Here is a 17,036-nt window from a genome sequence, read left to right on the forward strand (position 1 = left end):
ACGTCAACTGAATACGTCTCCGGACCCAGCTCAGCATGCACTGGAATACGGTAATTAACAACACTGAAATGAACCAACAGATTGCGTGTTGATGCTGTGTTTGTGTGATGTAAATGTGTTTTTTTTATGTTACCTTCTCTACTAATATATACGTAAACCAATAGTTTATCATTCAGTTTTTTAAAAGTAAGTTTAAACATACTGGAAAGACAAGATAGGGCTTAACAGGTGATGGTGGTTTTGAAGTGGTCATCAAGCAACACTATCTTGTCCTTTAATGGCAGCGTCACTGTAACACCCTGAATTTGGGGGTATAAAATTTCTTTTCAATAATACACCAAATTCAGGTGGTACCCTCTTCTTTCATTGCCTTTCTTTCTCTTTTCAAAATAGTGAATGAATATTTTGCTTTTATGTAAGTATTAGATGTATTAATGAAACTCAAAAGGGGTTTTTGATTGTTGCATCACATGCTGGAGCATTAATTTTTGTTGTTGTTGATTGAGTTGAAGGAGTTTTACTATTAAATTTATTCTCTTTTTTTAAGCCTAATTTAATTAATATGAGAAATTTACCTAAACATATTTATTGAATATTATTTGGAAATATTATTATTATTATTATATTTTTTTAATATTTAAAAAAACATACATTTATTTATATATTTTGAATAACTTATATGAAGAAAAAAAGAAAGAAAAAAGAATTTCGAAATAAAAAAAAGAAATAAAAAAAATCAACCGTTGGCCAACCCAGCCCACGATCCCCCTCCCCACGTGCACCAACTCCCACCCCATCCTTTTTTCTTTTTCTTCATGCCTATGACGGTGGGCCCTACTAGCTCATTTTCTCTCCCCCACGTATTCTTCTCCCTGGTTCGATTCACCAAAACCGCTCGTCTCTCAGCCTGTCTCGCCGCGCCGTCCATCTGCCGGAGCTCACCGCTACCGTACGTGCTGATTCAAGACCCACCGTCCGTCGTCGCGAGGGCGAGGTGAGCCACGTCTTCTTCTTCCTCTCTCCTCTGTCTTCTCTTTCCCATCCACGCGCAGGAGGAGCAGCAGGCCGACGCATGCCGAGGCTTCCTCGCGTGAGCACCTCGCTCCGTGCCCAACCAGCCCCGTCCGGCTAGCCGTCGGGAGCTCGCCCCTACGCGGGGTGCCTTGCCTGCCACGGAAAAGTTGGTCGAGCGTGCCCCTGCGCAGTCTGTCCTAGCACGATCGTGGTACAGACTCCCCCTCCGGGTCCCTGTCTGCGCGTGCCCTGTGCGGCCTGGCCGATGGCGGTCGAGCTTTCCCCTTCCCCTGCGCAGCCCCTGCTCCATCCCCTATGGCCATGGAGTTCCTGCGCGAGAAAGAAGAGAGACACGAAGAAGATAGCAATCTCGTAAATTTAGTACACGCGAATTACAGCATACTTTGAAACAATGATAACTTTTGCGTTTTAAACCCGATTCGATCCATTCAAGTTGCGTTAGATTCGTATTAAAATTATCTTAATTTAGAAATATTTATCCCATTTTTTGCACATTTTATTTAATATAGTTAAATATTTGTTTAACCAGTGGCTACTAGAACAACGTTTCAATTTAACAACCTAATTTAGGAATTCGATTTGCGCATTTATAATTAGTCACCAATATGATTAACCTTAACTGAAATGTTATTTATTAATAATTATTTAGTTTAATCACATTGTTGATTTATTAGTTTCGCATGTCGGTCCGCGTGTGCTGTGGTGCTGTTTCGCGCACGTCGTCGCGTGTCGTTCGCGAGTGTCACGCGTGTTGTTCGCACGCGTTGTCATGTGCCGTTCGTGTGTGTCGCGCGCCTTGCCGCGTGCCGTTCGCGCGTATCGCGCGTTGTCCGCGCGCTAAGTCGTTTGTGTCCGCGCGTTGCGCACATCGTGTTTACACGTCGTGCGTCGTTAATTCGTCTCGCTTAAAATCGCTCATATTCATTAAGTTACTTGCTTAACTGTCAACTATTAAAATAGTTAGTCAAAACTAAGTAGTAGTATTAATTTACATTTGGTTAATATCGATTAATATAATTATGTTGAATTGGATGTTCTAATTAGTACTTGTTTAACGTAAACGCGCTAACCCCTCGACCGTAGCTTCGACTATCGTGGTTCTTTTCCTCGCGTAACCGTAGAGGCGCTCTCTATTTTATATTGCTCGCTTTTATAACATTTTATCTTGTATGGTGTAATGTTCTTATGCATATGTATATGTTTGTTTGCTTGTGTCTGTTCGTCTTCGCGTCGCGTTGCGATTAGATCGCGGTTCGTTTCAGAGCTTCGAGGAATCGACGGTCAAGCTTCGGCGACCAAATGATCCAGTTCTTTGAGTTCTACGAGATCGAAGACCCTGAGCATCTGTTTGGTGAAGGCAAGTGTCCTCTGATCTATTATGTCCCATTTACTTTATAATTCATCAACCCGCATACCATGATCAACCTAAGGATTGACTAGCTTTGTATTTACCTTGTCCTTGATTACCTTTTGGGTTACTATGGTTAGCATTCTGCTATTGCCTCAACTTAATCAATGAACATGATGTGACTATTTATGATACTGTTATCCTGATGATGTTGATGATCTTGTGATACTCTAGGGGGCTCAGGTTGTTTCCTGAGTACCTCTCCGTAAGGACCTGTTCGTTGAGAGACCACCCGGGATAACAGTGCAACCATGAGGGTGGAATGGGGTGCCCTTAGCTAATTAATTAGAGGAACTAGAAGTGTAGTTGCTTCGTCGTCGTGCCGTCAATGGGGTCCAGGCACAGTGCTTGCTCTGCCGAGGCTGGGTGCCGAGGTTCTTTCGTTTTGCTTTTTAGTCACCCTCCTGCGGGGAGAGGTACTGTGTTTATCAAACTGGAGAAACCTAACGGGCAGCTATGACCTCTAGGGAATCTTTGTAAAGGTTTCGTAGTGAATCCCTGGCCATTCACCTTGGGAGTGAATAAGGGTCTTGCAAGCCCGGGCTAGAGAGGGAATCACGGCTCATGGGTAAAGTGTGCGACCTCTGCAGAGGGTAGTGAAACTGATATATCAGCCGTGCTCACGGTTAAGAGCAGCCTTGGGATCCTCTTTGATTAGAGATACAGATGGTTCGGGATACAAGGATTATGTTATGGTTTTGGTTCGAATATGATGATGTTGTTCCTCGATGAGGAAATGGTTTACGGGTTGGTTAATGCTAAAATCTGGCTTCTACTAATGATAAATACCTGACCAACTAAAAGCAACTGCTTGAGCCTAACCCCACATAAAGCTAGTCCACTTCAGCCAAACGGGACATTTGCTGAGTACGTTGATGTGTACTCATCCTTGCTTTACCACAAAACACCAGGTTGTCCGCATTGTAATCACTGCTCCGGAGAAGACGAAGTCGTGGAAGGAGACTTCCAGGAGTTCCAAGACTACGACGAATTCTAGGTGTGGATTGGCGGCAACCCCCAGTCAGCTGCCTGTGAAGGCCTTATCTTTACTGCGTTTCGCTAGCACTTTGATTTACTTGTTAAGACAATGACTATGTGGATGTCTATGACTCTATGATGTAATAAGTACTCTTTTATGTTATTATTCGAGCATTGTGTGATGATGTTCATTTATGTAACCGCTGTGTACGTGAGTTCTGATCCTGGCACGTACATGGTTCGCATTCGGTTTACCTTCAAAACCGGGTGTGACGTAAGTGGTATCAAAGTCGTGCTGACTGTAGGACCGCTAGCCTAGAGTAGCATTGGCCGTTTTAAGGACTTATTGATTATTACTTCACCTCATCCTTGATTTTGATTCAAAATATTAGTCACCTCGACTAATTCTATGTTGTGCTCCTATATGCCCCCTTGCCAAAAAGTATTCTATTCTAGTATGGTCTATACTTCTCTCAATCTATTAGACCTGATCTCACTCTTGTGCTTGCGACATCTTTGTAGATGCCCCCTGACCATAACCTTCTTGTCTTTTTGGGATTCTTTTGTCTTTCGTCATTAAATTGCTACCATATGGCAAACTCTAGTTCTTTGGTATTGACATGCTTGTATCCCTTTAATACTCTTGTTTCGAATACTTGCCTATAAATTTCTACTACCTACATAGACATTTCAGTTTATATGTCCATGATCTTCCTGTCTTTTGAGACCCTTTCCTCTTCTGTTGTTAAGTCGCTATCTTTCGGCAATTTCTTGTCCCTTGGTATTGGTATGCTCATCTCCTTGAAATCTCTCATACTCTCATCTTTTTTATGCTTAGCTTTATATCCAAAGGTCTGTTTAAGATATTTCATTCTACATGATCTTGACCACTCTTGTTTCTTAATGACCCATTAGCAGTCATTTTATTTTGCACATTCTTGGAGATCTCGTTAATTCCTTGTCACTTCCTTTGGTAATGAATTTTTACTCCAACTCTTTTGTTGGAACCCTACCTATCTTACCCTTGATTGTTTTCCCCACTTCGCCACTTCGTGAGTCATGTCTCAACTCTATCCTTTGTTATGCTTTTCGTTATTATCACTGTCACCTTTGACATCTCTATATCTTACATTGAGGTTTATCTTATACTTGCCCTTTAAAGTCTCCTCTCTCCCATCTCAATCTGAGAGTTGTATGTTTTACCTATTTTTCTTTGGGACGAATCATCTTCTTTGTCACTTGCGAGTTTTTAACTTCGTCCTTTGCCTACTTTTGTTTGTTATTATCATTACCTTTCTCATCCCTTGATCTTACCTTGGTGATTACATTATGTCTGTTATTGAAAATCTCCAATCTCCTATCCCAATCTGAGAGCGGTGTTTTACTTATCTTACCCTTGGCAATATTCTCTTCTTTACCGCGTGTAAGCCTTGACATAACTCCATTCTTTGTTGTAATTATGCCACTGGCTCTCCAATGCCCTCATCTTTTCTCTCATACCCTTGTCTATTATCCCTTTGACCCTTGAGTTATAGATGTCTTCTACCTAAATGCTTACCTTGAACTTATCCTTTAAAAGCCTTCCCTTTCTTTCGACCAAGTTTGAGAGTTGTGAGCTACCTATCTCTTCCTTGATTTCTTTTCACTTCATGTCACCTTACAAGTTGTCTTAATTCCATCTTTTGTTGTGTTTTTATTTGCTATCGTCATCACCTTATCATCCATCGATCTTGCCTTGATACTCATCTTTATTAATACCCTTCAAAAATCTCCTCTCTTCCACCTCAATTTGAGAGCGACAATTCACCTATCTGGCCCTTGGACGTACCCTCTCCTTTTCCATTTGATGGTCTGGTCTTAACTCCATTATTTATGGTACTTGTATCCTTCGTCTTATGCCTATTTATCTCCTCTCATACATCCTTGTCCGTTATTACCTTTAAAACCCTCGTGATATCTATGCCCTTGCCTTCCTGCTTACCTTGAACCTACCCTTTGAAGCCCTCTCTTTTCCATCACTGTTCAAGGATAATGCCTAATCTATTTCACCATTGACTGCTCCCCCTTCTTTGACACCTTGCAAGTCTTGTCTAAAATATATCTTTTATTGTGTGTTTGTTCATTATAACCTTAACCCTTGTCATCCCTCGATCGTTACCTTGATGCTTATCTTGTACCTGCATTTTAAGGCCGCCTCTCCAATTTCATTTCAAGAGTGATGTCTTACCCATCCCGCTCTTTTTCTTTCCCTTTTCCTCTGTCGCGTTGCAAGTCTTAGCTTTTGCTCGATATCACCCTTACCTTTGTAATATCTAGATCTTCCCATGATGCTTATATTATGCCTACCATTTGACTCATCATCTTTCCCATCTCGATTTGAGAATTGTGTTTTACCTATCCTGACCTTGGTTGCATTCTCTCCCTTTCGGTTCCAATCCTTGCTTTAGCTCCACCCTTTATTATGCCCATGCCCCTATCCTACATTTCTTATTATTCCCCTTGCCTTTCGATGGCCTTAGAATAGTTTCCCCTTGGTAAGGAAAGACCACCATTTAATTAAAAGTTACATATAGCAACGAGATATTTGTTGTTGTATGCTTGTGCTGTTTGTCTTTGTGTTATGACTGATTTGCTTCTTCGGGATGAGTGTTGGTGTGTTGTGGCCCTTGGTCCACAATGGAATCTGTTTACTAGGTGAATGCCATAGAGTTAAGTATTTGGGTTCTCCCCCTGCTCTCTCTAATCCGTCTATACCTACCTTTTCTCGCTATTCTTTCCTCTTGCACCTGTCCATTTGGCAACCTCCAACTCCTCCAAATCAATCAAGATCAGAGTCGGCAGCATCTTCACCAAGTGCATATCAACACTCCTATTAAGGGGGTTAGCCGCTAACCCCAATGAAGACAATGCGATCAACATCAGCAACCAAGATCAAAGTGGCGCAGCGGAAGCGTGTGTGGGGTCCTAACCCACAGGTCTAAGAGATCCTCAAGAATTGCATCGATCGGTCTCAAGCATCTGAAAGTCAAAGCAAACCAGTCCCCAGGTTAAGCTTGCAGAGTCAAAGTCAACTCAAGAAAGTCGTGGACAACCGATGAACCAGACTTGTTTTTCTTGCTAGCTTCTTCTTGAATCTCGGGGGCGAGATTCTGTTAAGGGGGTTAGATTTGTAACACCCTGAATTTGGGGGTATAAAATTTCTTTTCAATAATACACCAAATTCAGGTGTTACCCTCTTCTTTCATTGCCTTTCTTTCTCTTTTCAAAATAGTGAATGAATATTTTGCTTTTATGTAAGTATTAGATGTATTAATGAAACTCAAAAGGGGTTTTTGATTGTTGCATCACATGCTGGAGCATTAATTTTTGTTGTTGTTGATTGAGTTGAAGGAGTTTTACTATTAAATTTATTCTCTTTTTTTAAGCCTAATTTAATTAATATGAGAAATTTACCTAAACATATTTATTGAATATTATTTGGAAATATTATTATTATTATATTTTTTTAATATTTAAAAAAACATACATTTATTTATATATTTTGAATAACTTACATGAAGAAAAAAAGAAAGAAAAAAAGAATTTCGAAATAAAAAAAAAGAAATAAAAAAAATCAACCGTTGGCCAACCCAGCCCACGATCCCCCTCCCCACGTGCACCAACTCCCACCCCATCCTTTTTTCTTTTTCTTCATGCCTATGACGGTGGGCCCTACTAGCTCATTTTCTCTCCCCCACGTATTCTTCTCCCTGGTTCGATTCACCAAAACCGCTCGTCTCTCAGCCTGTCTCGCCGCGCCGTCCATCTGCCGGAGCTCACCGCTACCGTACGTGCTGATTCAAGACCCACCGTCCGTCGTCGCGAGGGCGAGGTGAGCCACGTCTTCTTCTTCCTCTCTCCTCTGTCTTCTCTTTCCCATCCACGCACAGGAGGAGCAGCAGGCCGACGCATGCCGAGGCTTCCTCGCGTGAGCACCTCGCTCCGTGCCCAACCAGCCCCGTCCGGCTAGCCGTCGGGAGCTCGCCCCTACGCGGGGTGCCTTGCCTGCCACGGAAAAGTTGGTCGAGCGTGCCCCTGCGCAGTCTGTCCTAGCACGATCGTGGTACAGACTCCCCCTCCGGGTCCCTGTCTGCGCGTGCCCTGTGCGGCCTGGCCGATGGCGGTCGAGCTTTCCCCTTCCCCTGCGCAGCCCCTGCTCCATCCCCTATGGCCATGGAGTTCCTGCGCGAGAAAGAAGAGAGACACGAAGAAGATAGCAATCTCGTAAATTTAGTACACGCGAATTACAGCATACTTTGAAACAATGATAACTTTTGCGTTTTAAACCCGATTCGATCCATTCAAGTTGCGTTAGATTCGTATTAAAATTATCTTAATTTAGAAATATTTATCCCATTTTTTGCACATTTTATTTAATATAGTTAAATATTTGTTTAACCAGTGGCTACTAGAACAACGTTTCAATTTAACAACCTAATTTAGGAATTCGATTTGCGCATTTATAATTAGTCACCAATATGATTAACCTTAACTGAAATGTTATTTATTAATAATTATTTAGTTTAATCACATTGTTGATTTATTAGTTTCGCATGTCGGTCCGCGTGTGCTGTGGTGCTGTTTCGCGCACGTCGTCGCGTGTCGTTCGCGAGTGTCACGCGTGTTGTTCGCACGCGTTGTCATGTGCCGTTCGTGTGTGTCGCGCGCCTTGCCGCGTGCCGTTCGCGCGTATCGCGCGTTGTCCGCGCGCTAAGTCGTTTGTGTCCGCGCGTTGCGCACATCGTGTTTACACGTCGTGCGTCGTTAATTCGTCTCGCTTAAAATCGCTCATATTCATTAAGTTACTTGCTTAACTGTCAACTATTAAAATAGTTAGTCAAAACTAAGTAGTAGTATTAATTTACATTTGGTTAATATCAATTAATATAATTATGTTGAATTGGATGTTCTAATTAGTACTTGTTTAACGTAAACGCGCTAACCCCTCGACCGTAGCTTCGACTATCGTGGTTCTTTTCCTCGCGTAACCGTAGAGGCGCTCTCTATTTTATATTGCTCGCTTTTATAACATTTTATCTTGTATGGTGTAATGTTCTTATGCATATGTATATGTTTGTTTGCTTGTGTCTGTTCGTCTTCGCGTCGCGTTGCGATTAGATCGCGGTTCGTTTCAGAGCTCCGAGGAATCGACGGTCAAGCTTCGGCGACCAAATGATCCAGTTCTTTGAGTTCTACGAGATCGAAGACCCTGAGCATCTGTTTGGTGAAGGCAAGTGTCCTCTGACCTATTATGTCCCATTTACTTTATAATTCATCAACCCGCATACCATGATCAACCTAAGGATTGACTAGCTTTGTATTTACCTTGTCCTTGATTACCTTTTGGGTTACTATGGTTAGCATTCTGCTATTGCCTCAACTTAATCAATGAACATGATGTGACTATTTATGATACTGTTATCCTGATGATGTTGATGATCTTGTGATACTCTAGGGGGCTCAGGTTGTTTCCTGAGTACCTCTCCGTAAGGACCTGTTCGTTGAGAGACCACCCGGGATAACAGTGCAACCATGAGGGTGGAATGGGGTGCCCTTAGCTAATTAATTAGAGGAACTAGAAGTGTAGTTGCTTCGTCGTCGTGCCGTCAATGGGGTCCAGGCACAGTGCTTGCTCTGCCGAGGCTGGGTGCCGAGGTTCTTTCGTTTTGCTTTTTAGTCACCCTCCTGCGGGGAGAGGTACTGTGTTTATCAAACTGGAGAAACCTAACGGGCAGCTATGACCTCTAGGGAATCTTTGTAAAGGCTTCGTAGTGAATCCCTGGCCATTCACTTTGGGAGTGAATAAGGGTCTTGCAAGCCCGGGCTAGAGAGGGAATCACGGCTCATGGGTAAAGTGTGCGACCTCTGCAGAGGGTAGTGAAACTGATATATCAGCCGTGCTCACGGTTAAGAGCAGCCTTGGGATCCTCTTTGATTAGAGATACAGATGGTTCGGGATACAAGGATTATGTTATGGTTTTGGTTCGAATATGATGATGTTGTTCCTCGATGAGGAAATGGTTTACGGGTTGGTTAATGCTAAAATCTGGCTTCTACTAATGATAAATACCTGACCAACTAAAAGCAACTGCTTGAGCCTAACCCCACATAAAGCTAGTCCACTTCAGCCAAACGGGACATTTGCTGAGTACGTTGATGTGTACTCATCCTTGCTTTACCACAAAACACCAGGTTGTCCGCATTGTAACCACTGCTCCGGAGAAGACGAAGTCGTGGAAGGAGACTTCCAGGAGTTCCAAGACTACGACGAATTCTAGGTGTGGATTGGCGGCAACCCCCAGTCAGCTGCCTGTGAAGGCCTTATCTTTACTGCGTTTCGCTAGCACTTTGATTTACTTGTTAAGACAATGACTATGTGGATGTCTATGACTCTATGATGTAATAAGTACTCTTTTATGTTATTATTCGAGCATTGTGTGATGATGTTCATTTATGTAACCGCTGTGTACGTGAGTTCTGATCCTGGCACGTACATGGTTCGCATTCGGTTTACCTTCAAAACCGGGTGTGACAGTCACTCTTAGGACATGTACAGTGGTGTTTAATGTGGAGGCTCTTAAGGTGTTTAAGGGGGTTATTTTTAAAAAAATCTTAGAGCCGTCTCTCCGTGAAGAGACGCCTCTGGCTCGTAAACCAAGTAGTAACAGACGCCTCACTTCCCACTGTATGAATTTGTCGTCTGTTCTATCGAGCTGATGCTATACAAATACATTTAATTCTGTATTTATTAATAGACTACGTTTATAGACACTCCATTGTACAATATAGTCTCTTAGTTGTCTCCTGTGCTTGGAGGACCGTTCTGGTGTCTCTCCACTGTACATGCCCTTATCGTGAACAAATCATGTCTCTTCTTTCTTTACCAAGCTAAAGGGTATCTACTGTAATTTTTGAGTAGCATCTCCAGATCCCGAGTTTGATTCCTCGCAGGACGAATTTCGGACTTGGTTAAAAAAGTCTCCTCGCTATCCTTGTCTGTTGATCGATCATGTGCTCCACCCTTCGGCTGGGCCGTTGTAGAGTGTGTAGTTGACTCGCTCGAGCCCATATTAATGATGAGAGCCAGGGTTTCGGAGTTTTGTCGCTCGATCATGTGCTCCACCCTTCGGCTAGACCGTTGTAGAGTGTGTAGTTGACTCGCTCGAGCCCATATTAATGATGAGAGCCAGGGTTCCAGAGTTTTCTCGCTTTTCGGACTTGGTTAAAAAAGTCTCCTCGCTATCCTCGTCTGTTGATCGATTCTGTGCTCCACCCTTCGGCTGGGTCGTTGTAGAGTGTGTAGTTGATTCGCTCGAGCCCATATTAATGATGAGAGCCAGGGTTCAGGAGTTTTCTCGCTCGATCATGTGCTCCACCCTTCGGCTGGACCGTTGTAGAGTGTGTAGTTGACTCGCTCGAGCCCATATTAATGATGAGAGCCAGGGTTCCAGAGTTTTTTCGCTCGAGCCTATATTTTTTGGTATCTTAATATAATACTAAAAGGACGATATTTTCCTACCCGATGGAGTTTTTTTGTTTGTTTATCAAAGAAATCAGATGTTTATATAATCTCGCTAGATATTCTCTTCCAATATCTTGTTCTCGGATTGGAGAATCGTCCAAAGTGTTTCAAGCAACTTGGCAAGATTGAAGAATTGGCTTTAGGGTCAAACATAACTATATTTTGTTGAATATCAGACCAAAATTGCTTCTCCATTTACACAAGACTATTTTTTTGTTAAAAAAAACAGCTCATCAATGGCCCCTCATTTAATAGATCACTTCTCACTGTACCTACCCCACTAGAAAGAGATTTGGTGATCCATCATGAACTCTCTTTTTTAAAAAAAATACATCAAGAAATTAAAATGGACAGCGACCTAAGAATGACTTCTAAATAACCAATACCTTTTCGCCGACCATTCTTTATGCCATTTATAGAAAACGATCATGATTTTTTTATAAAAAAATACGTCAAGAAATTAAGACGGACATGACATGCATGTGGATGTGGCCTAATTGTGTGGATTTGCTACAACAACAAACTGCTGTATGCACGTGGCAGCGCTTACCTCTGGCGTCCAAAGGGAAGCCACGCTGGTATAGATGGCAATGGATAAATACCCACCGAGTATTATTATCTCATACTCATATACACGACACAAAAATAATTTTATCGGGTCACTCATATACACTGGTGGGTATGAATTTACATACATACCCATACCCATGTGAGTATAGGTCACCCATCGGATCACTCGTACCCACAAAAATTGTACATCTATCAAAATATTATATTATACAAATGTCAAGTATATCCATATAAATACCATTACAAAATTTCTAGCATCATTTAACCACACATTCAACACACCAAAGATAATTGGATAAAGTAGTAACACTAGGATAGTACTACATAGTATATTACATGTTCCATTACATGGTCATTAAATTGCCGTTAAACCTTCTATGACATTATGGCATAAAAGATTGTTAAATAGTAAAAAAGATGAATGAATAAAGTTCAAGTTTATGCTTGGGCTAAGTTTATATTGGGTATTTTATACCCACGGGTTAACGGGTATGGGTGAAGGCGGAATGTTCTAATACCCGTTTACCCATTGGGTGAAGATTTTTGTCCAATAACAGACCCACGGGTAGATTATTTAGCCTACATATATACCCTAATAGAGTAAATACCCATCAGGTATCGGGTCGCGGGTAACCATTGCCATCTCTACACGCTCGCCACCGGTAGCAGATCTGCAAAGGAATGCGAGCTAGCCCAAAGACGACTTCAAGATCAATTGGGTAGTGTTTGGTTCCAATTGTAGTTGCAGTTTCAACTTTCAAGTAAGCTGGAAACTAGATGTTGCCATAGTCAAGTGCATATTTACTAACCACCTTACACCGGTTGCAACATTTAAATTGGACATACGTGGAAATTCCACATGCATGCATGCATGTCAATTGTTTTGACCAGAAGCTGGAATGGATGAACGTGTTCAGGTGCTGAGTGTGTGCCACCTTTCGGATTGCAGCCATCTTGCCATAACTTCACCAGCTAATCTTACATGAAGCGATGAAATAACTTCAAGTAAGTTTTGTAACATTTCTTTCCTCCGTTGAAGTGTTGATTCATATCAGCATCTTGTTGGTTATACCACGATATCAAATGTACTGCATTCTGCACACTGTATGTAGAGCGCAGTCAGGCCAAACATAGTCTGTAAACAGAACTTGGGTGCTGATTTGCATCCTCTGTCAAAGTGATCCATATGTGCATTGGCCAACCGTTCTCGTAAGAACTCCAGCGTCATCTGATGGGGCAAATAGAAGCAATTAGGTTCCCTAACTGCCTTTTGCCAAACAATTTATAAAGACAACATGCATATACGCAAATACAAAGTACCTTATCTTCTCCAAGGTCAAGCCGTAGATTACAGAGAGTACAGTATATGAGATTACGTGTTTCTCGTAGATCTCCTTGCTTGCATACTGGACACCAGAGCTTAGCAGTTTCGGCAGCCTGACAATGATTATAGCATACATTATAAGTCACTGAGCAAACAACAACAAAATGGCAAATATGAGTGTTAGCATACATTATAAGTCACTGAGCAAACAACAACAAAATGGCAAATATGAGTGTCAGGGACTAAGGAGGCCCACGAAGGGGCTGCGGAAGCAACAGCCATAGACTCTCCAAAGGGGATTAGATAAGGATATTTAGAGATAAGATTAAAAGATTAGTTGAAATTATCTAGGAGATTAGTTGAGATTATCTAGGAAGGTTATCAGTTAGTAGTTGTTGAAAGTTTTTAGGAGAGTTTTAAGGAGATAAAGATCCCTAGCTAGATAGGGGTGGCCAGCTGACATATTTATGTAATCAATGGATGAGAAATAAAGTAGTCAAGAATTAGAAGGGAGAAACTCCTCTTGCTTAGCCGTGGGCAGAGGCCCCCGGGCGACGTCCCTGTCCATCGATATCCCTCTCCAATCCCTCACCGATATAGCGACCATAACAATGACAGTCATATGAACAGCTGCATTGCATATGTAATACAATCCATCCAGAACACCAAGTTATTAAAAAGGAAGGGAAAACACATCTACACCTTCACATCTTGGTCTCAATATACCACATTATTTCTGTGAGATGCAATAAAATGATGCAAATTATGCAAAAAAAAAAAAAGCAAGGGCATGCTACAGCCTAGTGACAATAAGGACAGAACTGCATTGACACATTGCTCCAGAAGATGTAACACAGATACACTAGCAAACTGAAAAGAAACAATAATTTACATTTCTATGTCTGAAATTGCCTAGAATTATTCATGATCAACATATTAAAGTGCATCCAACCAATTCCATAGATGCAGAAATGATAATCAGTCACATGCTTTTTCTCATGCTGACATGTCTGTTCAGTAATTTTCTGTATGATGTTAGTTGCAAGTTGCAACTCCCTGGTGTCCGATTTATCTGCGTCAGTATTGGCCCGGGTCCAAAGTCCATATCACAATCGAAGTGTGCAGATTTAACAAATACTCCCCCTATTCCAAATTATAAGAAATTTGAGTTTTTCTAGAATCTAGATATATAGCTTTTTGTTATGCGCTTAGATATACACAATGTTTAGAATAAAGTCAATGTATCTAGAAAAGCCAAACACATTATAATTTGGAACAGACAAATATTTATTATCACACCCCACCTAGATGAACAGAAGGATTCCACAGTTATATAAGAAGCACAGAACCATGAAGGAAACTGAAACATGGGCATGGGCCCTAAAAAGACCACACAGGCATTAGCCGAGGCAGCACCAAGCACAAGCACAGAACCAGTCATATGAGAAGAGTATTTTTAAACACTTGATAAAAAAGACTTCTAAGACTTCCAAGATCTAAATACCTCAATGTCATTTAGTTGCATATGATCCAAAACACTTTGAGCTAAATATGCATCTTCCTCATCAAGTGCCTCTAGTTCTGCAAATGATTAACTGATGAAAAATTCCGGACCAATGAGTAAAATAAGTATCATAGAATTGGCACAACCGCACAACTATGCAAAAACAGTTAATCAGGTTGTTTTTGCAGCTAAACTCCAGCAATAAGATGGGCAAACAGATTGCTGGTCAGTAAGCAGTGGGAATGAAAGAATAACAGAGGTTATAGGCACCACACGTTTTCTGATTACTTCTTCTCTAATATCTTCACAAACAAGTCTTTCCATTTCAAGCAATATATCTTCACTTTCAATTTCAGCAGGCTTAGCAGCATGCAGTCCTTGATACTCCCATATGACATCCATTTCTTGGTCCTCGTTTTCTGTATTGGACTGTTTGAGTTTCTCTACCTCATCAGATATGACGCTCCTGACAGCAGATCTGACCTTTTCCTGTCAGTTACCATATGTAGATGAATCAGGTATTAACACAAATGGAAATATATTCAAGCAACATATATATGTTTAGTATGCTAATATAGAAGTACGCATTTGTCAATTGCAGTTGGTGATAAGCTTACTTTTCAGTTTTGTTATTCACAACCAACTTCAAAAGATCTATTTTTAACATGAATGTTTTCAAGAGTGAAGGCGTTTGTAACCGGAAGGTCCCGGATTCGAGCCCCAGCCTCTGCATATTATGCGGGTAAGGCTTGGCACTTAAAGATACCTTTCCGTAGACCCCGCACAGTGCGGGAAGCCTACAGTACTGGGTACGCCCTTTTTTAATGTTTTCAAGAGTAATGGGAGTGCTTGGAACAAAATTATAGTGTGAATACTTATTCGCCAATAGTTAGCGATGCAGTGCATTAGTGTGTTACCAACAAACATTCATAACTGTACAACTCTGGAGCCCGTAACATTGCTATTTATGCCCTCAGTGTCAGCACGTCAGTGAGAATTTTTTCCTGGAAAATAAAGTTTCAAACCAGAATACTTGGACGGTCCACCTTAGGTAAATAAGAGAATAGAAGCCTAAAAAAAGTATGATAGATCATAATTACAATCTAATAGAATGCAAAGTCAATAGGAACAAACATTCAGGTAGGTGGTAGCCTATCGGATGCAGGAAGATGATGTCATAATTATTCAGGTATCAGTGAATTACATCATCTAAGGAAATTAACTCATCCTAAGTTTTCTTTGTGTTTCAACCAGAAACATGCATTGATCACATGGAGAAGAATATAATGTTTAAGTAAAGCAGCATAGTTCGTACACAGAATTTGCAAGATGTGCGTGAAGTGCATCTCACCAGATGTGATAAAAGGAGAATTTTTATACCATGACATTGCCGGGCAGTCCCTGCTTCCTGATCTTCCAAAGCAAGTCATTTCTGTCCTTTCTAACTCTTCTGAGGCAATTTGTTCTAAGCTGTTGATAGCAAAGTAGGGGATAAGCACACATGGATAGATGGCAAGGAAGGCAGCAGTTTAAAATGAGAATGCAGAACTAATGGTCAATTAGAAAAGTATTCAAATCAGAGCTGCCATATGCCCAAAGGAGATCAAATATTTAAATTCACTAGATATTACGATTACTAAAAATAAGCTAGAATAATAGAATCACTTGACAACTTGATGCATACAGTGACCACAAAGGTAGTTCTACGCCGCCAAACCATTCTGCCAATCGATCGAAAACCTGGTGCGCCCATCCGCCACCCAATGACCTAACCTAGCAATCGAGCAGTATCATGGCGTCTCAGGCCTCTGGCGAGCGCAGCGTAGCAAAACAGCAATCGGAATTCGAAAGCGAATAACCGCCCGCAGGGGATGCTGGGAGAGGTTGTCATGGGGCGGAGTGGACGAACCTCCGATTTCCAGTCGGGGCGGTGGGCTTTGATGGAGACCCTCATGGGCCCTGTCGAATCCATGAACTCTCGCTCTTGCCGTGAATCGATCGGAGACGAAGTGCCCACAGAATAGACGTTGTAGCCGTATGAATTGCGATGCCGATTCGAAGGAGTGCTCCTAGCCACGCCGTATGAATGGCCGCGGAACGTCTCCGCCGCGAGGCGGAGTCGCGGAGAGGGTGGAGTGTGTTATATCCGCCGCGCCTGTTCCGGGCTCTGGGCTCTGGGCTCTGGCTAATTGCGGCGTCCACCTCCAGTCTATTTGTCTTTAACTTGCTTCACAACGGCGGAAAAAATAAGGGAAATTTGGATCCATACCATTAAAAGATCACCACTTTGAATCCATATCATTACTATCTCACTTACATGTGGGTCCACATGAGTCAATGACATGTGGGGTCCATGGTATATATCTAAAGTTTGGATCTTTTAATGGTATAGATCCAATTGTTCCAAAAAATAACTATTTGTCAATCTAAAGATGAGTGGTGAATATTTTATCATATTAGTGACTTATAGGTCAGTGACACATGATTAAGGAGTTTTCGTAACGATAGCAAAAAAAAAAACTCCATAAACGACAACGACCACAATACAAGCAAATCTTACATGTAAATATGCAAGCGAGTCTTCTAATTCATTAGACCAAGCAAGTCCACTAATATGTTAGATCATGATCTAATCGTAAATACAACCATAATTTAT

General features: G+C 41.6%; 1 protein-coding gene and 1 long non-coding RNA gene across 3 annotated transcripts; one reads left to right on the top strand and one right to left on the bottom strand.

Annotated features, from left to right (window-relative positions):
- Positions 1 to 253: 253 nt before the first annotated feature.
- On the top strand, positions 254 to 9,919 carry LOC118472258 (uncharacterized). The gene is made up of 3 exons (XR_004850374.1): positions 254 to 994; positions 2,281 to 7,292; positions 8,579 to 9,919. It is a non-coding gene; the product is annotated as an uncharacterized lncRNA (long non-coding RNA).
- Positions 9,920 to 11,736: 1,817 nt separating this feature from the next.
- On the bottom strand, positions 11,737 to 16,566 carry LOC100276581 (uncharacterized). Of its 2 annotated transcripts, XM_023300251.2 has the most exons (7): positions 16,290 to 16,566; positions 16,065 to 16,153; positions 15,761 to 15,850; positions 14,656 to 14,869; positions 14,381 to 14,457; positions 12,873 to 12,989; positions 12,242 to 12,780 (listed from the first exon to the last, which is right to left on the bottom strand). In XM_023300251.2, the coding sequence occupies exons 2-7, from the start codon at positions 16,131 to 16,133 to the stop codon at positions 12,619 to 12,621; spliced, it is 729 nt and encodes a 242-aa protein (XP_023156019.1). In that variant the 5' UTR covers positions 16,134 to 16,153; positions 16,290 to 16,566; the 3' UTR covers positions 12,242 to 12,618. The 2 variants fall into 2 exon arrangements, with proteins under 2 accessions (NP_001337099.1, XP_023156019.1); NM_001350170.1 differs by lacking the exon at positions 16,065 to 16,153 and having other exon boundaries at positions 11,737 to 12,780; positions 16,290 to 16,546.
- Positions 16,567 to 17,036: the final 470 nt, after the last annotated feature.

The sequence above is a fragment of the Zea mays genome, chromosome 6 (assembly GCF_902167145.1).
Source record: "Zea mays cultivar B73 chromosome 6, Zm-B73-REFERENCE-NAM-5.0, whole genome shotgun sequence".
Taxonomy (NCBI): domain Eukaryota; kingdom Viridiplantae; phylum Streptophyta; class Magnoliopsida; order Poales; family Poaceae; genus Zea; species Zea mays.